This window comes from Chaetodon auriga, chromosome 1 (genome assembly GCF_051107435.1).
Source record: "Chaetodon auriga isolate fChaAug3 chromosome 1, fChaAug3.hap1, whole genome shotgun sequence".
In the NCBI taxonomy this organism is placed as follows: domain Eukaryota; kingdom Metazoa; phylum Chordata; class Actinopteri; order Chaetodontiformes; family Chaetodontidae; genus Chaetodon; species Chaetodon auriga.
Genome location: NC_135074.1, coordinates 8677936 through 8702681, shown reverse-complemented (window position 1 = coordinate 8702681; position 24746 = coordinate 8677936). Strand labels below are relative to the sequence as shown.

The following is a 24746-nucleotide window of genomic DNA, read 5'->3' as shown; positions in this document are numbered from 1 at the left end:
CTTCCTCGGCTGGACCAGGCATCGTGTATTGTGGGTAAGTATCTGTGGGAAGTTGTTGCCAAATTTTAATGTGATCTTCAAAACATGCTTTTTAAAAAATCTTAGTAGAGCAGTAGAGCTTTGATATGGATGGTTTGTAATGCCAAAGAGCTGAATTTAAGCTTCACTGGACCCTGGGTTAACATCGGCTAAAAGCTAGAATGTGAAGTGGACATGGAGGACCAGATGTCCTGGACATTGTTTGTTAGGAAACTCGTCACCCTCTGGATCCCTCTCCGTGAGCACAGAAACCTCATTGGATATGAAGAGAAGAGCATTGTTTCTTACTCAGAGCTTCTTACTTGCAGGAATACAGTCAAAGGAAAACTTAGCATTGGCAGATAAACCATTTGACTCACATGTGTTGAGCTCTTCACTCTTCATCAGAGCCACCTTCCATTGGCTGTCGGGCTGTTAGCAGATGAAATGCTTACAGTGTGAGTAACACTAATTACTCATATCCTTTTCTTCTTTGCCATAGTGTCATCCCTCATTGAGTGCCGTGAGTATGAGTTGAGTTAGCTCAGCCACCTGCTCTGATTGTTAACTGCAGTCAGCCTTCACTTCATGTGCTGCAGCAGCATTTACACTATAGCTGGCCCACTTCCAGTCATAACTGCAGTCTGTTTCCAGCTTTTGGCCAAAGACACACACAACTGCAAACTCTGCTGTCATCGATCAGCCTGAGGGGAAGAGGAGATCTTTAGGAAAATACAGTGGCCGTTTGGTGTTACCTTTTTGGCCTATAACACAAGACAGGGATGATTCAAAAAGATGAAGCCTGTCATGTTTTGATTTCAGAGCTGTAATCACAAATCTCTCTGCTCACAGGGGCAACCTCATGAGAAGTTTTACACCATTTGTCCAGCTGATTGTGTGACTGATGGAGTGAAACTGCCTCATTGTTTTTCCTGTTATGATGCAAATGATGAGGATCTAAACAACCAAGAAGCAATCTTATAACACGTCTGATTTGACAGAATGTGAATTCTGAACAATCTTCCCAATCTTGTAAAAATCTCATGTAAAAACTACATTTCCAGGTTCTGTTGAGAACAGATGGTGTAATGTGGGAGACCCATTTACAAACAATATGAATCAACTTCAGCAGTTTACATCAGAGTTGTATGATTCTCCACTCGGTGTGTTTAAGTGGTGTCATCATTAATAAAAAGTCTGGTTGTAAGTAAGTCTTAATAACACCTGGTCAAATTCATTGCACATCACCATCTTTAATGCTGTAAGAACGAATGGTTCCCGAGCTTACACTGCCATCTGCTGGAGCTTTAGAAAGCCTACAGAACAGTCATTTGAACTGATGCTAGAAGTCAAAGGTGACAGAACTTTGGAAAGTCTTTAGGAGCAGACGCTGGTTAAGTCACTGTCAGACTGTAGATCAGAAAACAAACGCACCGACCAGCGTCACTGAAGCCTAATAATGACACATCTATTCACTCGTTATATTATTTCACATTATATTAGTTTTCCCTGCATTAGAAATGTAATGAATATGTAATAAATCATCTCCATGATAAACAATTAAAGTAACCTATCTTAACTAGAAAAATGTGCTTCTCTGCTGGTTACTGATTAACATAAATTTGAGGCGTGAAATACCTTCATCTGCTGAGGACGACCATGTGATGCGCTGGAAGCACTGCAGAAGCTCATTAGAGGTGTGTCTGTTGACCAGTAGCGGTGAGCCAAACGAGGAGCGCAGCACAGCACGGTGTGCGCCTCACATCAACGATGATTCTCCTAATGCTACTTTTATTGTTTTCATGCCTCGACAGTTTTACAGAGGCGAACTCATCGCATTTGCCGAGGATGGTCATCACAGACAAAGGTATGAAATACTTTTCCTCAACTTTGGAACATGAACGAGTTTTGACATCGCCGCGACAGCAGTGTGCTAAAGAGAGGGAGACAAGGAAGATGTTGATTGACGTTTGAGGATTCATTTTTAACACAGAAATGTGGTCGAAATACAGAAGAGAGCAGCTGAACCTCCATAACTATGAGCACTCCTCTGGCGCTACAGCGCTCCTGTACATATTGTTAGAGTACATGAACAGCTGTGTATATTGACTGACTGCATGGTCTCTCTGTGTGTGTGTCACGCTGTCATGGCTTATCTGGACATTCGAGCAGAACAGAGCCATGTTCAGTGCTCTTAGTAATCCCTTCTGGTGTGACAAATCCAGTGGCGTTGCTAGGGTCTCTTGGGACTCCAAGCAAGAAATCCCAGGGGCCCCCACCCAACCCATGCATGCTGCAAAAATGGGATTTTTGTACACATAAATGCACAATTTCCAGGACATTTGAGATGAATACTGAAAAAAATAGATTAGTGGTTCTCACTGTGAAGCCCAGGCCTATCAATAATCGTTGTTCATCAGCAGACTTTTAATTTGCTGACTAACAAACCTCAACCTCAACCCTGCAGTTGTGCCTGTGTGCTTGTGAAAATGCTCTAATTTTTCTAATTAATCAGGCTAGGGCTGGGCGATAAAACGATAACGATATGTCTCGCGATAGACACGTAATCAGTATCAGTAAAAATGCGTTTGATAGAACATTCGATAATTTTTTTTCTTCGTCAGAAGAAACGCGAAGCAAGGTTGGTTGCATGAACAAAGGCACTCGCTCTCAGGTAACCGAGCAACCTAGGGAGTAATCACTGATCAGTGGGAGTGACACGCCAACATGCCAATCACGTAACATTATCAAGTTTGGTAGCGCCATCTCGTTGTCTCGTGTTAGATCCTTCGCGTGGAGTGAGATGAGAAGTAGAAAGTGAGCGCTGCAGCAAGCGAAGAAATTGTCGATAAAACAGGGAAAGTCAGCTCGCCAGTATGACAGTTTTTTGGATTTTGTAAGTCGGACTGTAGTCAGACCAATGTGGTCTGTAAAGTATGCAAGACTGTCGCCCCCACCAAGACCGTTTAATACCACAAACTTGTTTTACCACCTTAGCCGCGCTCACCCTTCGGAGCGCAGCCGTATTTGCCAGCATCCAACAGCATCTGCAACCGCAGCACCACCGCACAAGCAGCAGACCGCCATGCAGAGGTGCTCTGCTTCAGCGCCTTATGACTAATCAACTAAAAGGCACAAAGACATAAGGGAGGCAGTAGCATATCATGTAGCTAAAGACATGCTCCCGCTGAGCACTGTGGAGAAGACAGCTTATAAAAATCTCTTCCACATGCTTTTTTTTTAAAGCACACTTGCAATAAAAATCTAATTGAATAGTTCACGTATGTTTAGAGTAAGAAGAGTAACTAAAGTTATTCATATGTCTTGGCTGGTTTTATAGTTCAATCAGTGTTACTGTCTATCATGTTTGTTTTTTGTATGTTACAGATGTCAAGTCTACCTCAGTTTCTGCTGTGGTTATAAAACACTGCACATACTTGAAAACAGTTTATTCACCAGAAGGTGAATCTGCTTGTGAACTTCCTGACACTAAACCTGCAGGAAAAAAAGTTGTCAGGTTTCTCTCTGTTTACATTTTTACACTTTTATTTACATTTATTATTTGAGTGTTTTTCATGGTCGTGTTAACGTTTCCTTAACTTTCTGCCTTGATAGCTGAGGGGATTATAATCAGAGGAAGGTTAAATTTAAAATAAAAATGCTTAAATTTAATGTATTTTTCTCCTGGTCCTTGTTTTAAATAAGTCATAAAAAAAATCAATAATTATCGATATCGACCGATATAAAACACTTATATCGTGATACAGTTTTCAGTCATATCGCCCAGCCCTAAATCAGGCAGTGGATCCTGCCTGTTGATGAGGAGAGCCACCAGTTGTGGGATTCATGGACCATTAAGAAAAACAACAGTCCTGAAGTTAGTTTGGATTTGGCCAAAATGCTGCTTGTAAGCTTTTCAGAGACACAAAGCAAGCAGAGCAGATATTTCTGCAGTGAACAGACGAAAAGGCTCTGTGACTGTGAACAGGAAAGCTAATTTTAGAGGAGCATGAGCGAGGTTCAGCATTGCACTTTTTTCTAGAGGAATGGAAACCATGTGAGGGTCGTCACTGACTTTGCTCCTTGTCTTAGTTGACACCACGTACCATTGCATGGCAACCATGAATGGAGACAACATGGAAAGTCCCAGTGAGGAGAACTTTCTTTACGTTTTAATTCAATGTACAAGTATGAGCCATTATTTCTGCTGCTCTTTTTTTTTTTTTTTTTGTACAATTGTAAATTGAATATATTTTGGTCTATGACTGTTGGTTGGACAAAACAAGCAATTTAAAAAGAACATTGTGGACTCTGGGAAAGTGTGATGGACATTTTTAACAATTCTCTGACGTTATATAGACCAAATAAATAAGACAAAAGCACACTCGATCAGAAGCAGTTCATGTGACATATCAGAGGTGTTCTGCTGGCAGTCACAGAGAGGCTGTTCTGACAGGCAGGTGAAGTATGCTGCCACCTCAAGAGTGTACAGTCACGCTAGCAGCTCTGTGAGACTGTATTCTCATTAGGTTAACAACCAAAGTGTTGGCCAAATTGAAATTTTGACCCGATGATGGTGTTAAATGAAACGTTGAAATATCACCAAAGTTATTACAATTCATTCTGGTGGCAATGTGCATACCAAACATCATGGTAATCCATCCTGTAGTCGATGAAGACAGTTCACCCACTGTCATCAGGATTCATCCTCTAGGAACCATGAAAATCTGCACAAATTGGTCCATCCATCAAGTAGATGTTGAGACATTTCGCTGTATAAGTGAAGACTTTGACCCGCTGGTGGCATTAGAGAAAAGGTCAGAGGATCACTGGACATCAGGAGCCATCCTTTAAATATGTGTACCAACTGTAATGGCAAATCCATCCAACCATTAAGACACTTTACAAAAATAGAAAAATGTCAACCTCATGGTGACACTGGAGGAAAAGATAGAAGACATCCTCAGGGGGGACCATGAATGTCTGTACAAAATTTCACGGCAATCCATCCAGTTGCTGTGAAGACATTTCAGTCTGGACCGATGGACTGACATGTCTGTCATCCATGAAGCTGGATTGAGTCGACAGTTTGTCATATCCATTGCACGCCTGAAGCACAGTCTTTGTTTATCATTCAACTTATTATTTTTTTTGTTTTTATTACAGAGACTACAATGAGAAGGTTACCTTTACCTGACCACCATGCACCTGTACGGATTGTTCTGGAAAGGGAGCCAGACAAGGTCATAATTGCTGAACAAAAACGGCTGACTTCATTCGACTTTCAAAGTCCTCAGAAGGTAGAGAACATTTCTGACAGTGTTTGATCACAGAAGTCGGGCCTTCAGTAAATCTCTGCAGGGAAATAACGGATAGCATGAATTCATTCATTCTCTTCACAGACTCCTGTGGTGTTGTGGGAGGACTGCATCAACAGTGAACTTTCGCAAACGGTGAGCAGAGAAAGAACAAGACTTCAAAGCAAACAGTGGAGCATTTGACATGTTGGTCAGATCTGATTGACATATCAAAACAATTCTGGCTCTTTTCATTTAGGATTGCGGCTATAACATCACGGTGGTCCACAAGATGGCAACGGAAAAACATGTGTTTCTGTGTGGAACCAATGGCAGAGAAACCGCGTGCTGTGACATGGTAGGCCACCGCAGAGATGGACTGCATTTATTAATGAGGATGGAAGGAAACATTGGGAGTAGCCACTGGTGGCTGTCAGGTCACGGTGGACATCACTGCTCATTGTGACGAGCCACCTTCTTGTGTTACCAGTGATGGAGCGGTGATGGATATTTTAAGGCCTGCTGTGTTTTCTTGTAGGATGTGTCAGAGCAGTCACCACGGTGCGTTCCCTCTGACAAAATGAAGAGCATAGAAGAAAACATAAAGGGGTTTATCATAAAGGAAGGTGAACAATCTGCCCTTGTGGGTGAGTTTCTGTACACACAGGATTTTTTTTTCCACAATGGCTTTAGACTTCTTTAATCCTCATGGATTCATTTGCCTTCCTTCGTCATGGAGTGAAGGAAGGCTCAGCTCAGCATTTTGTAATGATTTTGCCTCCTTTGCTACCATGGCTTATAATGAGGTTGCACTGGTGCTTCCTGCTTGGACCTGCTAGTCACTTCAGACTCTTAATTCCTCCCACTGGCATCAAACTCTGTACAGAGACATTATGGCTCTCACACAGGTTTTGCTTATCAGTAAGAAGTTTTCCATACTATCACTGACAGGAGAAACTGCTGACTGGACTATGAAAGGTTACCTGATGATTTCTGCAAACCAAAAGCTCAGTGATGCTGTTATGATACCTTAAAAAGTGTAATCATTTGCTGTGTCTTTGCAGAATCAGAAACAAATGCAGACCTCTACATTACCTACTCCGGATCTCGAGATTATGTTGGCATCCACAGGTTTGGGAAGAACGGACTTCAACCAGCAAGCCAAGATAAAGGTATTGCATGGAATTTCCGTTGTCAGATGTTGTTCACTTAAATATTCATATGTCCTTAGACTATAGACTCAAATAATTCTTCTGTTTTTAGAGCAGCATTATGTGGGTCTGATGCTCAGCAAACAGGAAGACCTGCAGGACAAAGTTTATGCCTTCTATAAGGAGAAAAACAAAGACAGCGCCTTGTACAGTGAAATGTGGCTCCCATTTGTGACCCAGGTCTGCATGGTAAGGTCTGCATAATTAGGAAATTACTATTAAATACCTTTCATGAACATCTTAGCTAGATTGTATGAATAAATGCAAAAATGCAATGTGCACAAAGTACCTGCTGTAAACAAATGTAACCACATCCAGTGCATATAGAAATCATGCATATGCATTATGGAGAAGTGATTGATCTTTTGGCTGTGTGTTGCCTCTAGGCAGATCTTGGCGGTCCCAAGAACACCCTGCAGTATACCTGGACATCCCAGATGAATGCCAGGCTCTTCTGTGGAGACCCTGACAGCAAACAGCACTTCTCTGAGCTGGTAGATGTGGCTACTGTGCATGCAGACCGGTGGCAGGATACCACAGTTTACGCACTCTTCAGAAATGAATGGTAAGACTCCATCATCATTTCTACATTCCAGCAAGGGTGGGATGGGATGGATGGATAGATAGACTGTCTTGTGAAATGCTTCTACAAATAGATATGATCAAGCTTGACTGGTAAAGTTGTTTGACTTTTCAGCATCACAAGATTCAAATCATCCACAATGCTGTCAGGTCAAAACTAGAATGACTTGTCTGTGGCTGTGTCTTCATATAAAACAACAGAGTCACTTATTATGTCTGCCAAATGAACCAAACCAAAGAACATAACTGCACGCCATCATGTGATGGGAATAAAGACTCAGTAGTAAACTGAGAGAAACTCCAGCTTACAAAAAAAACCCAAACCATTGTAGATCATCTTTCCTGCACTTTGAGTATTGATCATACAGAACTCTTTAGTTCTCTCTTATTTGTTTGAACACTTTGTTTTTTCTTCCTCTTTTCATTTTGTCGGTAAGTTGCGTTCAGTTCCTCTTTCTGTCTGCTCAGCTGTTTCTTTCAGCGTGGCTGAACTCTTACCTCACAACAGTTTCTTGATGTCTGTGTGTGTGTGTGTGTGTGTGTGTGTGTGTGTGTGTGTGTATTTGTGTGTAGACCAGCTGACCTCTGTGTCTCTCTGCAGGGGTATGAGTGCAGTGTGTGTCTACACCATACAAGATATTGACCATGTCTTCAAAACCTCCCCATTTAAAGGCGACCAAAGGCAGCTAAGAAAGGTATGTGTCATTCACATTGAAAAATGCAACTTATTACTCTCATGAGTAATCGACTGAGATGCAGGCTTTTAATTGAGTAATGTTCCACCACATCTTGAAAGATAACCTTTATCATTTTCTTAAATTTGACTAATGTTTTCAAATGAGGCCCTTTGCATATTTAGTCAACACTGGTGTCATTAAAATCCCAAATAACTGCTTTGCTTCAAGTGGTAGCATCAGAAAAGACAGTCTGGCAGACAGCACGCTGCTCCACCATCCGATCCGTGGTGTCCATGTCAGTATTAACCTAACTGATGTATGTAGCCATCAAATGCATACTTAAGGCCACTTTTAGAGGGTCCTTCATTTAAAACATGTCAGCTGGCAGCATTAAAAACAAAGCAGAGCAAAGGTTTTTCCACCACCTCATGGAGGTAACAATAGCTTCATTAGCTAGCTAGCAACAGCTGCCATTCCATCTGAACGGCCAACTGAAAAGAGAAGCCTGCTTCTGTCGAGCTCTGTCTGAAATCAAGGATCCACTGTTTGTAAATCTGCCACCACTATTACTGTCCAGTGCATATGTATGTATCAAATCCAAAACCTACACCTTTCTCTTCAGTGTGTAAAGGACAGCAGAACGATTCCTTTAGAGGAGCTGAGGACAATCGAGAAGACTTCAGAGATGGAGCAGTGGGTCTGGCCTGTAAACAACTCTGGCCCAATTCTCTTTAATCACCACAGCTACACCCACATCTATGTTGACAGTTCCCACCACAAGAGGAACAATCACCCGGTCCTGTTTCTGTCTCTAAGTGAGTAATACAGTAATATGAATCAGGGAAGTGGACTGATGTACCATACTGTGTATTTGTGTACGACTGACGGTGGCACAGGCTACCTTTAAATAGCTTGTTGTACTGGGGAAACCACCTATTTTTGACATTTTAAATGAGCAGGGAAAGGTCGGTGTAACATAGTAGCTGAGCCAGTACTGCTGCCCTGAACACTGGGATTTAGTATCTGGCTGCATAAAAGCAGAGGCCTCTTAGCAAAAAGGGAAGAAGCATCTTTTTGTTTTGTTTTTAAATGTTTTCTCATGACCCTCAATGATCTCGAGACAGAGCTTTTGGTTTTGTTGTGAGGTTTACTGTCACCTCCCATGAACTAAAGGCAGCACTGCTCTTTTTTCTTTTGTATTTTGGCCCGAGGTGACCCCTCATATTACAACAAAATGAAGAGATGTAAGAGTTTGCTATGAGTCGAGTGTGGCCACTACGCCACAGTAGTGGCCAAATCTGGCTTGAAGCTGCGTAAGTTGTGCTGCTCTTTAATGACTTCGATCATTAATCAATCATCATTTGGATCATTGCGATCCAAACTGGCTGAACCGATCCATCATGAGCATCATTAAAGAGGTCCACGCTCTCATTATCGTGAGACTGAAGACTGTTGAGCCAACTGAACAGTTTACCATGTCAATGGGAAGACACATAACTTGTACTTTAGGTAAATGTGATTAATATATTCATGCTGTGAGCACTTCAGACTGGTGTGTGTTGACACACCAACTGGCAAAGTCTACATAGCTCTTGATCAAATAAGGAACAGGATGCTCCAAATTAAGCACTTCAGCTTTTCAGACCGACATGTCATCCTCATTAGCTTCTCCACTTTGTCAGATGTAACAGTATTTTCTAGAGGCAGTGTTTACACAAGGAGATATTTTTTGCAAAAATAATCTCTCAGCAAACTTAGTTTTTTATCAAAACATTTGATAGGCTTTGCTGGAAGAGTCATCTGAGGTGATGAAACATGAGATATGAGTGTGGGAGGGGTGTGTTCAGACAGGTTTGAGTATTCAGTCATCCTCTTTGTTCCGTATGTCTTTAAACAGATAATGGGGGGATTCATAAGTTGATTAAGAACAAAGGTCAGAGCTTTGTCATTGCTGAGTATCGACCTTTCAACTACAGAGCCCACGTCCTCGGCATCATCCTTCACCCTACCTCTGTGAGTAACAGCACTGCCTACACAACTATTCTCTCATGTCATGTCATCATCATTGATCACACCCCAATAATAGTTATAGTGAGTTAAAGGAAAACTGTAATGCTTCTGAAAGAAGGGTGCGCTGAGGATATTGCTGTTTTAATAAAAAGGTCAGTAATGGCACAGTTCAATTAGAAATCTGTACTGTGTGTCATTGCAGAGGAAGCTGTATGTGAACAACAGAAGTGAACTGGTCCAGCTGGATGTGGCAAACTGTGGCCACTATGGAGACAGATGTGAGGAATGTGTCTTAGCCAGAGATCCGTACTGCGGCTGGAACGGCGCCCACTGTACCACTCAGTAAGCTCGCCGGTCGTTATGTACCTGGAGAAATAGAATCTAAACATCTGAACAACGCTTTTTCATTCCATATCCAAAGAATACACATAATGATACCACGGCCAACCCCACAGTGTGTACACAGTGTCACAACATCAGCCACTGGAATTTCATTAGTGTTGTGTCATCAGACCTACGACAGCTGATTCACTGCAAGCTGCACCCATTAAAGAATCTTCACTTCCTTTATGGAGCAACTCTCGTGATGATGGTGTAAATCATGTTACTAAAATATTTCAATACTCAGTCAATACTGACCGCTAGTTATCTAGAACCCTTCTATGGTACAGATGACCTGTTTGCAGGCTTTTATTTTTCACACAGTACCCACCTGGTATCAGCGGTCTGTCTCACCGCAGTGCCCTGAATTCCAGAGCTGTCAGCTGGTTTACTTATCTGCAGTGATGTATACCATCACAAGATGCCATTAGAAACAATGTTGCATTTTAGGTATATTGCTTTATTTAGCCATTATTTGGCAAAAAAATAGGAGAGGATACTGAGCATAGAGGAGAAGAGTGGAGATCATTCTTCGGATGGAGTGGTTTTTGGGAGTTTCAGAGGACATTAATGGGTACATAGCTTCATTTGCAGCATCAAAAGAGTGTAGCAATGTGGAAAATAGGTAGAAAATAGGTATACCTTTTCATAACTTCCTAATTATAACATTCAATTGAAACACCAAAACTGAAAAATGCAAGAGATGCTGACACTTCTGACTTAGTTACAGCCAATCAGTTTCATTTAACACCACAAGGCTAATCGAAAAGTAATTAACACGGAAGTGGTCGTGTGGCAGCGAAGATATCATGTCATCTATGGTCTTGTGAAAATGTTGCTGAATGTTGTTGGTTAAGTAGAGCACAGAGCACTTGGCTGTCATGAGGTTTGGCAGCTAAACAGCAGTCATCTGACTTCTTGACTTGAGTAAGGCTCACTGTGTGCAATGCTGTTATTGTTGCAAAGCACAGCAGTTCTGTGATCTGGCAGTGTTTCAGAAATTTGAGAAAAGTCTGTCATTATAATACAATATGTAAAATGTGTAATGGGTTTTTTTTTTTTTTTTTTTACACGTTACAGCTCCTCTTTATCAGGAAAGGCAAGTAAAAAAAAAACCTTTAATCTCTTGAGGAAATAAAAAACCCCCACATCCTGTCATAAGCACAGTCTGCACCCCCACCCTGCAACCCCCACCACACTCACTCATTTCCACCCCTCAGGCACGGACAAGTACACCTGCATACTCATATTCTCTGAGGCGGTTGATGACTTTGATCATCTACTGTTGCGTAATGTATAAACTTTATCACAGCATGTCTCACAATGTGCTCATTGTCTGTCCAGGGTGGGAATGATAAGTCAGGCATCCTGTTAAGGTGACTGGGCTGAGTAAGAATGATAGCTGGAGATGTGTGCATTATGAGTAATAATCTGACTAACAGTGCACCTGTAAGGATGCAATGCAATGACTGCCAGAGTCCCCCTGAGCATGGCTTCAGTGAGGAACAGTAGTTGTTAATAGATTTGTTATGTACTTCTATGGATCTCTGTGGAATCTAGTGAAAGCCCCCAAAACTCCAAAACATAGACATGAGAATCTACCTAATAACTTATTGCTGTCTTCACATGACTGCAATTATTGAATAATTTCAGTTTCATTTGTATTGTTTACTTTTTGTTTCATGAAACAATGAGGTCACAGTCACAAACTAATGAGAAAATAATTGCTATAATAGTATGTATATATAGGTATGTTACCTAAAATCTATATAGTACTACTATATTCTGTACTACATTTTGAAATGTAAGTACATCAGTCTGTTTATGGTTCTTTGGGTTCCAGTACTGCAGCTTGGATCCACTGTAAGAGTGCATTGTGACAGTTATGTACCTTGTGTAAAGCCCTGAGTTATGTCCTCTGCATTAACATCAGTTGAAATGTCAGGGATACTTCCATGAGCCGGAAGATGGTTGTGTTGATGTGGTGTGTTTGTGCATAAGGCTAACTCAGACACCCTTCCCTTTCACAGTGGCGCAGTGCAGGATGTGGCAAGAGGGAACTATACCATCTGCAGATTTGAGTCCCATGGAAAAGGTATGACGATATTTATGAATTTACTGCACATGTTTAATATTAGTTTTGTATAACTTACAGTATGTCTACTTAGCAAACTTTAAAGAAATGTCAAAGAAGCAGCCCAGTCGTAACTCAGATGCAATGATGTTAAGATGCCTTTAGTCACCCTGGAAAAGGGTGATTTATTATCATCAGATATGTTGCTGCTCCCTCACAGAATCACATACCTTTGGCACAAGCAAAAATTAGTGCCCAAATGATAGAAGTCCATCTTAAAAGTCCATCTCAATAAACCTTCCTTTCAGCATGAAGAAATGCTCACCTGCCTACTTTAGTTGTAACTACTTTAGCTATACAATTGCACTTTGTGATGGTGCAGTGGTTAATGTTTATGGCGGCAACTACTGAAAGTCTGCTGAATGACGTTGGGTGAACTAAAGGGATGATGACAGGAAAATGTTGCCTTGTGCAACCTTACAAAATGGTGTAAATGCAAAGCTGCTGGCCACAGTCCATGAAAGTTGGATGAATTGCACATGTGAACTATTAACTGTTGCAAACCACTGTGAGCAAATGCCCTTGAGCTTCCAAAATGGCTTCATGGGTGCTGCACTGAGGCTGACCCCGCACACTGACCCCTCTGAAGAAATGCTTATGTGCTGGGACTCCTTATTAGAAGGTCCCTGCATTTACTGACTATGTGTATTCCTGTAGACGTGACCATCATAGGCAAACACTGCAAATAATAAGGCAAAGTGGAAAGAGATTTACATATTTTACAACCTGAATAGCTCAGTGTACACAGTAAGGCAGTGACACTATCAGGCTTAGGGAGTGGTGTATCTGTTTTCTCATGATATCATAGGCCTTGTCAAGGCTGCCTACCAAATACTGGATTTGAATCTTGGGACACTGTAAGGACACTGGCAAATCATCCTCATCCAACATGCCTGCTTTCATCCCCAAATGCATGTTTAAGCTCTTTAGACACAATAATATAATACGAGTTTGCATGCCTGGAGTGTTCCTGCCCCACCAGTCATATTACATACATACTGGAATGTCTCTCTGCAGCTTGTTGAATCTCCGGGAATCGAGTTCATTTACATGATCTTTGTGTTTTAGTCTTAAAAGTAGTAGTCCCTGAGATTAGAGCCACTACATCACATCTCTTTATTTAGGGAAACTGAATGTTTCCTGTTGTTGTGTGTCTGCTGCTTAAGTGACGAAACTAGGTTGAACACTTAACCATCCTATTTTACTGTAGGCTGATAAGGAGAACTTGCAAACAAAGGCCTGGAGCACCTCCCAGAAGTGTGTGGTATCTTGTTCCACATGCAATGTGGCTTTGCCTCAGTCGTGTCACTGCCACAAAGAATGCTGCTCTTGACATGTGATCTATGGTGCAATGTTGTGCTGCAGTTTATTTTCCCAACATTAGTTTTGACCTGTTGCTGACTTCTTTCGTCCCCAGTTTTCCAGCTATCTTTTTACACCCACTCCTGGTCATCAGGGGTGTACCACAAAGCTCAGTTTTAGGTCCCATCTCTTTCTCATTTACAGAAATAGCAACAGAGAGCAGTGCTTCTCTATTTACATATGCTGTGCTGTTACAGTTCTCTATTCCCCTCATCCTGTTTTAGATTCTGCCACTGACGAACAGACGAACTTCCTCATAGTCAAAAAAGCCCCTATAGCTCAGTTGGTAGGGTATGTGCCCCATGTATTGAGGCTGTCAGTTCTCTGCAGCGGCTGCAGGTTTGACTCCCACCTGTGGCTCATTTGCTGCGTGTTCTGTCTCTGCCCCCTTTCCTGTCGTACCTTCAGCTGTCACAATCATAAAGGCTAAAAAGACCAAAAAAAAAAATTTAAAAGAAAAAGTCTGCACCTCACATGTATTCACTTCAAAATTTGGGTCATGTGCAAAAGAAAAAGTAAACAACTCCACCTCTGCTTTATATACTGTAATAATAACCCGCGCTGAAACACATCTTAAAGTTGTTGAATCATGTAAATATGTTGTTAGTGTTCTTTTACTATTTATGTTACTCATCCAGCTCCCTTTACCATAATCATCCTCCTTGTGTTCTTTTCTCAGCGTTGAAATATTCCGCTGATGCACGTAAAAACGAGGATGTCAACAGCATCAGACTTCCCTCCAACTCCAAGTATTTCCTCCGGTGCCCAGTATCGTCCCATCATGCCCAGTATACCTGGCATCACCCTGAAAGCTCCACATCCTGCAGCTCGAGGGAGCAGCAATGCCTTCATCTGATCGACAGCATGGGTCCCAAGCAGGTGGGAACTCATGCATGTGTTTCAGAGGAGATGGGCTACAGAAGAGTCTTGGCGCAGTACCAGCTGCAGCTGGAGAGCAGGGCGACGGGCCATTCATCAAGCCTACTCGTCTGGCTTTGTCTCATGGCTTTTCTGATCAGGAGTTTGTGCTGTTAGTCCCCATAACATGCTCTGAATACGGTGGTGGTTTGATATTGAATGGATAAATTGAATCACCCTACTTGTGTCTGTAATTACACAGAAGCAAGGGCTGCAGCAGTAGAACTGAAATGAAAATCTTTTATTTTATTTTGTGGCCATGGGTCCAAATTGTTTCCTGTAATTTATCAGACAAAAAAAATACTGCGCTTTAGATAACTAGAATTTTCAAGTGCAGTGGACATAGTTAATGAAAACACATCAATCCATCAGTCCCCTAATCCCCTAACCCAATCTTGCCAACAATTTGCTTTGTTGATTATGGAAATTAAAATCTCAATCATTGCTATGCTACATAATTAGATCTAGCTTTCAAATGCGTATTTTCGTTCCTCTTTTAGCACATCTTTCGACATGTCACTGCACTTGATGTTTACCTTTAGCAGAATGTACCGTTAACCAGTAATGATGCCAAAATTAGAGAGCATAATTTGAGTTCAACTTTTGTATTGGAACAATTTAGTTATAAAATCTCAATGCAAAGCTTCTCCCAGCTGGGTGAACCCACAGTTTGTGCATCTCATGTATTCTTACAGAGAGTCACAATGTGTAGGGATAGTAAATTTAAAAAAAAAAAAAACAAAAAAACAAAAAAAAAAAAAAACACATGTACACAGAAAATATCTAATTATATGTCAAACTTTTTTCTTTTGTTAGTGTGTCATACAAATGGAGTAAGAAGGTATGTCTCTTCCACTCCCATTTTTGGATTAAGAAATACATGTAGTGTTACAAAATCCCTGAACTGTTAAATGTGCTTCAGGGCTTTTGACAGACTGTCCTAGATCATCTTTCAATTCAGGTCTTTTGAAATACTACCTGTAAGTGCTTACATCCGTTTCCCTTCATGTGAAATTCCATCCGACCGGACGTGACATACCTTCTTAGCTGTGCTTTCCAGTCTTGCATACTACCTCACACTTGCTTGACGGGTTTTGGGTCACAACACACTGAGCCATGTTTAGATCGTCAAGACTTCTCTGTTTGTCGAGTGAAGGGTAACATGTTCGTATGGAGAGATGCTAACTGAATTTCCTCCGCTGAGCGGTCCTTTTGTCAGCCGTGTCTATTTCTTGTCAGAGAGGTGTGAATCCAAGAAGAGACAATGCTGTTGTGACCCTTAACATGCTCTCAGACTGCTAGTGGTTGTTTTAGCAGTTTTAGCACTTTATATTTTGTATTAACATGTGTTTGACTTTGTGTGATAGTTGTTATATTTAAATGCTCCATTCACCAACATCACACACATCTTTAGAGGTACAATGTGCAAGATATGACTCAAAAGTTTGCAAAAATGGAGGCTGCTGAGCCCGGCTCCACTGCTCACCAGCAATCCACCGGTGCTCTGAGCTGTCAGTCGGGCAGACTCAGTGAGCTAATAGGGCCACTAGCTGCAAGGCTAACTAGCTAACAGCAGCTAGTAGCTACAGCCAAGGATAGCTACAGCAAAGAGTAGTGAGCAGCAGTTAGCAGTTACTCGGGGGACATGCTGCCCCCATTTGTTTGGAGTGGCCTTCAACAGGTGGCTTATCTCACACATTGTTCCTTTAACACGTTACATTTTTGACTGTTTGGATTTGAGCAAATCACATCGGGAAGGTTGGATGACCTGTTTGAACATGATCAGTGGTAACTGCAACTATAGAGAAAAAGTGGGCAAAGATGAAAATCACCATCCCATTGTCCCTCAGAATAATTAATCAAGCAATATAATGACAAAACTTCAGTGTTGCACTGAAAACTGTGAAGTCTTTAAATCTTTAGAATCTCTTTTCACCCATTTCTTTGGGTGGGTTCACCCAAATTACACAACAAAGTTAAAGAAAGGTGATTTTCTCACTAATCTTCAGCAGTATTTAGCCTTGCTCACAGCTTTGGTTTTATTGACTTTATCTCTCAGATTTTTGCCTCCACAACAGCACAGCTGGGGTGAATGCTGCTCACGGCAGTAAAGATTTTCTACATGTGTCCCAGTTGCACATGTTGCCATTGACAACGGTCATTCTTATTTAATTGGAGAGGCTGTTTGACCAAACGCAATCTATGCAAAAGCCAATTTCTCAGTCCTGCCAATGATACCACCATTGTGTCTTTGTGGGACTGAAGGTCTGGAGTGGATAAAAGATGGTGAGGTAAAGTCAGTGTCAAATGATGCGTCAGTCTTTGTTTTTGATGAATGTAAATGTCATATAAACTATGACATGGTCATGTTTGCTATGGATGTTGAATGATCTGTAATGTTTCATTTTTGAGTGTATTAATATTGAGCTTTGCAACTCTGAATATATTTTTGTAAATGAAGACCATATTTTAAGTCAGACATCTGTCTATGTGCATTGTTCCTTTTTCATATAAATGCAAATCTGTTTCCATCCTGCAGTTTTCAGGAATTGGCCAGTTTAGTTCTTGAAACTCATTTCAGTGTGACTGATGGGGGAAGCTGTCACATCAAGCCCACATGTGAAATGTCAGGAGTACTTGTCAAAAAAGCCACAGTGACTCATAAAAGCCTGGGGTGATGTGCCTGTGGAATTTCTGAAGATCGATTTCAATAATCAAGCGTTGAGGTGAGATTCTTGAGAGGGAATTTGGTGAACCTGTGACAGAAATGTGTGTATGAACCATTTGTAAAGGGGAAATGATTGTACTTGTGTAATCTTACAGGAAATGCACTTCAATGTGAGAGTGCTTGTCGGTGTTTCACCGAGCTTCTAATGTTAATGTTGCAGAGAAGCAGAAACATGAGATAAACAGAAAGGGGCGTGAATCACACATTTGCAAGCTGCATATCTGGTGATATCAGAGGCCCCATGACACTTCAGAAGAAATGAAACAAGCACACATGGAAATAAGATACAAAGTAAAACTTTATCATGACATACAAGTTTAAAGCCCTGAGAACCATATCTTTATATTACTAATGAACAAAACTGAATGTGTGAAAACCACTTTGGAAAAGTGCTCCTCTTAAATACAATCAGCACAAACCAGTTTTTACAAGCATTCATGTGTTTTGTCCTATTTTTTTTGTTTGCTTTAATCAAGAGAAAACTATAATATCAGTAATATCATTATTATCATGTCCATAATAATAATAACAGTACAAAAATATGCACAAACCCCACAGTTGAATTAATATACGGAGCATTGTACAAGCCAAAAACAACATAAAATTGATAAATGAGGTATTCGATAACCACTTGCATATGCGCCTGTTTTCACACAGATCAGGTTAATTTTTAAACAAATTAAAACTGAATTAACTCCGAAATCATCTGAGAGACAAAGGGTTCTGCAGACTTCCAACTTCACATCTTCCTGAGCGACGAGACCTTGCCTGCAGTTACTGACGACAAAAATACAATAATGCAACACCAAAACCAAAGTAGCATTCAGCGAAGTGACCACAGCTTTCGTCAGTACTCGTCCCTCAAAGGAGCTTCAACATCAAACGCAACAGTGACTGCAGCCCACTGCCCTGAGGTATTGTGGTATGACGAGGTAGGGGCGGTCTCTAAAAGACAGACACACACACACATGCACACGCACGCAAGCACTTGCAGGAACAGCACATCATATGTACTGTATACTGTGATGACCAACCCTCAACATGTTCTCCCTAAATGACGGGGGGGGGGTCAGTTCCCAGTGAACAAAATGGAGACTAATGTTAGAGGGAAATGTCCACATAGAAGTAAAGATTTGAAAAGATTTCATCAAAACTAGTGTGTGAGCAAATGCCTCCCTCCAACAATACATTAGATGTGTCAGTGGCTCCACCTGCAGTATTCTTAATGGTATTACAGTGTATGTAGATGTGGTACCACCCACCATGGTGGAACTGCATACTGTATGTACTGAACCTGCTTGCGCACACACACACACACACACACACACACACACACACACACATTCATACATACATACATACAAAGGCAGTGAAGCTACACTATTAAACAGTCATTGCTTAGACTAAGCAGATGAAACAGAAAGCTTGGACTTCGAAGCAGGAAACTGTTTTAGTAACACGGCCTGAATAATTAAACTCAGCTGTTACTAAAAACAAGGTCCACCAGGACAAAGGAAAAACAGAAATAAATAGCAAAACTCAGTTGTTAACTCAACAGCATGAAAGACAACTGGTGTCTTAATGTCTGATTGAATTGCTTACCAAAAAAAGAAGTGATTACTCTCCAAAGGATTAGGTTTGGAGAGAAAGACATTTTCCCAGTCAGCTGAGTTGTGAAACCTGCACTGGGATCTCACCAGCAACTACTTTAAGGCAGCATCTACAGTTCTCAACTTTATAAAATACAATTATGTGTCATACAGGGTTCTGAAGGGTATACCAAAAGGACATTCGGCACCGTCCTCAAAGCCTCAGATGGGATCTACACTGCAAAACGTCCGCAAAACCTGACACTTAATGGCTAAAATACAGTCGAATAAAAGCACAAAGGCTGCCCACCTCAGATCACACTGGGTTTAAAGAGGTTTCTAAACAGTTAAAATGCCTCACATTCAACACAGATAAAGCTAGAAAATTCATTTTCATCCTTTGTGGTATTTCAAAATGCTAAAAATTCACTTTAAAGGGAGAAAAATACCTTACAATCGGAGGGATAATCCATCTGTTCCTGGATTATCAGGAAGAGGGTGCTTTAGTTAAAGGGCCAGACTAAGGAGGCCTGCGTCCACACTGGGCGTTGTGTTAACAACCAGCCCCAAGAGCCCATAAGTGTCAAAGATTAAATTAGGGAAACAACTCGGTAAAGCCACAGCAACTGGGGCTACTGATTTCTGGATAACAAGACTTAAATATCTAAATGTCCAAATGTACATGTCATGAAATTTAAATCCAATTTTAAATTGACTTATTTCCATTGTAACTTTCCTATAATCAAGTCATGCTGAAAAATGTGAAACAAGGGAATTCACCTCACCTCACCTAAAGATATTTTCACTTGCTTTAGGAAAAAAAAATTTCTGATGCACTGAGCTTGGATGCATTCTTTTTTGCAGTCCAAAATAGGCCTGGAACTGCCTTGCTGTGCACCAACAGCAGGTGTGGGCAGGATTGTAGGAGGGATCAATCAAAAGAAGCGACCTGGCTAGTCTTTGGTATCTAGCTGTGCAATAACCAGAGGCTTACATGAGCCAGAAGATTAAGGTGTTACAACACTGGTCACATGATTGTACACATGCATATCATTTTGCCGCTGTTGTGAAATAAGACGTGTAATTGTGATTCAGGTGTACACAGTCAATTTAAGGTTAACATGGTCGTTTGTTTTGAAATTTTTTGACCCCTGCAACCTTGAAACCTGTTAACAATCCTACAAATTTACACGTGTCAGTGAGGAACCAACCATTCTTTTCCCCTTCCCTGAAAAAAATGCAGATATATCACTCTTCTCAGACAACAACTTGAGGAACCCCCACCCTCCCTCCCCCCCAAAAAAGAAAAATAAATGAAAGAAGCAAGCATAACACAAGTTCTACAAGTAAATGCAGGAGGAGAGAGATAGCAAGCCCATCCCAGTTCTGTTTGTCCCCAAAACCCACCAGCAGTGTGTCAGTATGTTCATGTCAGTTTGAGTTCCGGGAGGATTTCCATCTCGGGTCGGGGCGTCAAGTCTCGATGGCTTCTCAGCCGTATGAGGTATGTAGTGTAGCTCTCCTTTTGGGAGAGTCTGATGAGGTATTCTTGAACAGTCATGTAGAGTTATGCGTTCTTCAGGTATGAATCCTTTCTTTTCTTCTTTAAATTAACAGTGATTCCTTGCAGTTGTCACATTGTTTCCTGAGAAAGACGCCCTCCAGAGCAGAGAGGCCAGTGTGAGGTCTGAGAACTATGCATTGACGGAGACGCCGTCAGACTGACTTTCAGCTCTGTGGCTGCAGCTGGAGGAAGGATGCATGAGCAAAATGGGGGACAACAGACTCAAACCTGATTCTGCACTACCTTCTCTGTATCATAGACGGAAGCCGGGCTGGAGAAGTGAGCTCAGGGCCTGCTAGGCTTGCTGTGGGTGGATTAGAGTTGCTTTTCCCCTAACTTTGTGCGCTACATGTTTAAAGACAGCCTGTGTGGACCTGCAATAAGTTTAATTTTAGGTGGATATAAAAATCCTGTGCATTGCTAGTGAGAGTTTACAGTCTGGTGATATCTCGTCCATCTTTGGGAGGTTTGTGTACATCTTTAACCCTCCGGCCATTCTAATGGACTTCACATGAGTTGATGATTGTGTAATTAGGCTTTTAATGTGCTGATCTACAGCATCTGACCATTCACCAGTTTGAGTTCAGCAAGAGTCTACAGCATGTTTAAGAAACCTGAGCAGCCCGGGTTGGAGGCCTGTCACTGAGGTGGGTGCTCTGTACATGAGGTTCCACTGGTGAGAGTTACCCGACTTCCCCTGATTGCAACTAGGTCAAAAAGAATACAAAAATAAAGTTGATTCAGGTTAAAAATACTACAGCTCCTGAGGTAAAGACACCACTGCAGGTTACTTGATTTGAGGTATGTAAAAAGAGAAAAACTAAAAATAAAATCATTTCTAAAACACAAAATCAAGAAGACAACAAAATGGCAACAAACAAACAAAATATCCTAAGATAAAACTTTTCAAGTTCAGTTGTGACGACACCTGTCAGTGGGTTTTGGCTGAGCTGATTGTGTTTAGCATGTATATTAGGATTAACAAATGCATGTGTGTGTAGGTTGTGTGTTTGTATGTATAGTCGCGTGTGTGTGTGTGTGTGTGTGTGTGTGTATTTGTAGTGTAGTGTGTGCACGTGTTTGTATGTTGAATAAAATGCATAGCTGTGCGTTTGGGCACGTGTTGTCATAATATTCTTGGGCTCTGTGTTCATGATTGGACAGCCAAGAGGTTGACAGGGTTGATGAGGTATTTGTTGTGCAACACTTTGTTATTCATATCGGTTTCTCAATCTACTGTATATTCTTGCTGGGCCTCCCGGTGGAAGAGAGGCCTGGGGAACAGGTACATAGGGCAGCCTGAGTTAGGGTGACCCACTGGGGGTTGGCTCAGCCGAGCCGGGACCCTTGGAGGAGGAGGAGGACGTGGGGCTGAGGGTCTGAGCCAGGGGTGCAGAGAAGCCATAGCTAGTGCTGGTTCCAGCAGGAGAGGCTGAAGAAGCAGCAACAGCTGACACAGCAGGCCCAGGGGCCCCTCCAGACTTCTGGGCAAACAGGGTTCCTGTAGGAAAATGAGAGGCGTCTTTATCACTGCATGGGTAAAGGTTACATGTTTAGGCACAGAAAATGACAAATAACCTAATGAAAATAAGAGGGGGTGGACGATGTACGTCATAAATCCTACAAATGTAGGGTCAGGTAGAACAGGTGGAAGTTAATGATTTACCAAATTATTACCATGAATCAAGGATTACATGATATTTAATGACCCTCCCCCATACAAACCTGAGTAGATTGTGCCATTGACCTCCACTGAGACAGTGATGCTGGCATTTCCATTGGTTGAGATGCTGAGAGACATGTCCTGCTGCTTCTCATCTGAAGGAACAGAATAACAGTGCACTGAGCATTTTTTGCCACACTCATTTGACCCAACATTAATACATTTAGATGTTCTTATCCAGAAATGGTGGGCATAGAAATACAGCTGCTGCCAAACTGCAACCAATTTGACTGTAACTAAACACTGATCTCAAAGGGCTGAATATGTTGGCATACAAGGTTCTTTCGCTGGTTGAACAGACTGTCACTGTCAGTGAGACTATTTTTCAGAAGATCATTTAATGAACAGTGGAAGTTACTGTGACAGTTACTTTGTTCATTCACGTTTGTGGAAGAATGTTAATTAATAAATGTGACAACAAATACACAACTTGTCTAATACTAAGTTCCCCTTTTGGCTGTATCGAAATGCACTCAATTTGCATCATGTCCAGGTTCCTCTAACAGTATTTAGACAAACTTGGTGGCACTGACCTCTGGTGGTGATGGTGGGGGCTCCCAGGCGCAGGTTCATGGGCATCTGGGAAGCCATGGCCAGCAGGTTGTGTTGGAAAGCCTGCTGCATCAGCCGCTGCTGCTCTTCAGCCAAGCGGGCCATCTTCCTCTCTGGTCCCTCTCCTCCGCCGGTCTCCAGCTTTTCTCTCAGCTGCTCCAGTGTGGCGGCTCTTGCCAAACCTGCAACCTGCTGCTGACCCAGGGCCAGCGCCATAGAGGGTCTCGCCGCCATGATGGAGGGGGTCAGGTCATCTGACAGAGAAATGGAGGGCTGGTTTAATTTGTATTTTCTCAAATTATCCTTCAAGCACTCTCTACTTAGGATTATTTCTCATAAAATGACACCATTCTTTATTAAGCTAATGGTCCCCTGTGAAACTCCTTCAACAACCCTTGCTAGTTAACAGAACTCCACTTTGAAAACCTCTGATTAAACAACAAAATAAATAAAAAAAACACTGTTATTGGCATGCAAAGCAGTTACATATCAATATTGACTGGGTCAGTCAAACCACATGCTGTCCTACATGAACACATAAAGCGAGTGTCAAACTATGGATACTGTCAAGGTCCACAGCAGAGTCATATTCCAGCCAAGACAAAGAGACATTAGGGAAGACAGCAGGGTAATGACAGGTATCTACAAGATCCCACTGATGTGGACCAAGGACTTCAAAGTTCATAAAGTGTCCCCCCAGCGTGGGAACCATGTTATTAATCAGTAGTAAAGGTGAGGACTCTCAGCAGCCTGAGGCAAAATTGGTTGACACATGACTCTTAACCACCTGGATGGACTACACACCCATCCAGGCATGCACACCCTCACAAAGTCATATGAAAACACTAAAAATCCACACACACACTGATGGTGGGATACAGCGGTGGGAAGGAATGAACTTCTTGTGCGAATGTAATACACAAATGTGATGAAATGTGAAATGTGAGCACTGTCTCACACCAACATTCCTGCATGTATACACACACACACACACACACACACACACACACACACACACACACAAAGACTCTCATGCAGATAGAGACACGTGACGAAATGATGAAAACAAAGTTGGTCTGCAGTCAGGGCCTATACATAATGTCTCTGTAATGTGAAAGAAGTTAACTTGAGCCGTATCTGTGTTTATCCACTGCTATGACTGGTTGTAGTTTTTCCAACTTGTGACAGAGGGCAGTGTTTCCCTTGAAATACTTCAAGCACAAGTCTCAGCACATCCATAGCTGGAACACTCCAGTTCAGTCCTGCCAGTGTCCAGAGGCTACTTTCTCTGAAGTAAACATTTACCCAGTTTAATATAACCACCATCAAACCAGAGAAAGCATATTCTGAGCATATATGCTCCTTTTTTCCAGCCACACCCTTCCTCGCCTATCAAAGTTACACATGTGCATCTGAGAGCTGTCTGTGCAGGCAGAATTGCTTTAGAAGGTAAACTTGTTTTCCCCACATTTCTATTTGTGGAGTAAAAATAAGCCTACTCTGTATGCTGTCATGAAGCTATATGATTATTTTCACAAACTATATTATACTACACAAGAATTACAAAGTAAAAACAAATGAACAGTTTCATTTGACATAAACTTGAGGTTTGTGCATAAAAGGTCTGATTATGCATCTGGTTGTTGACTGTATGGTTCCTACCTTTCTTCAGAGAGGGTCCTGGTGAGGCCTGTAGGCCGTTGAGGGCCACTGAGGTCCCTGCCCCCAGAGCTGAAAGGTGCATCTTGGGAGGTGAGAGGATGTGGGGAGCTGTGCTGGGAGAGGGAGAGAAGCGGAAGAGGCTGCTGCTGTAGCTCGGACGACGACCCTCACGCCGGTTACTGTCGATGGCAGCCTGAAGCTCACCTGGGGAGCTGAGGCCTTTCCTCTCACACTCATATGGGTACAGGTATTTCATGTACCTTAAGAGGAAAACACACACATACACAAAACAATACATCAGATCAGCAAAGACACATTCACACGGCATTATTATTAGC

At 41.8% G+C, this 24746-nt stretch overlaps 2 protein-coding genes across 2 annotated transcripts in view; one reads left to right on the top strand and one right to left on the bottom strand.

The window, feature by feature from the left end:
- Positions 1-1708: 1708 nt before the first annotated feature.
- On the top strand, positions 1709-17607 carry LOC143328750 (semaphorin-7A). Its single transcript, XM_076744090.1, has 14 exons — positions 1709-1885; positions 5185-5318; positions 5421-5471; positions 5575-5673; positions 5854-5962; positions 6380-6487; positions 6579-6715; positions 6913-7091; positions 7710-7803; positions 8408-8600; positions 9683-9798; positions 9998-10137; positions 12207-12271; positions 14352-17607. The coding sequence occupies exons 1-14, from the start codon at positions 1789-1791 to the stop codon at positions 14705-14707; spliced, it is 1878 nt and encodes a 625-aa protein (XP_076600205.1). The 5' UTR covers positions 1709-1788; the 3' UTR covers positions 14708-17607.
- The window catches only part of LOC143328663 (AT-rich interactive domain-containing protein 3B), a 50943-nt gene continuing 43803 nt past the window's right edge, over positions 17607-24746 (bottom strand). The window contains exons 6-9 of the mRNA XM_076743977.1: positions 24409-24668; positions 22728-23000; positions 22197-22289; positions 17607-21972 (exon numbers count right to left, since the gene is read on the bottom strand). Of these exons, the coding sequence (XP_076600092.1) occupies positions 21776-21972; positions 22197-22289; positions 22728-23000; positions 24409-24668 (823 nt within the window). The 3' untranslated portion in view covers positions 17607-21775. The remainder of the gene's footprint in view (positions 21973-22196; positions 22290-22727; positions 23001-24408; positions 24669-24746) is intronic.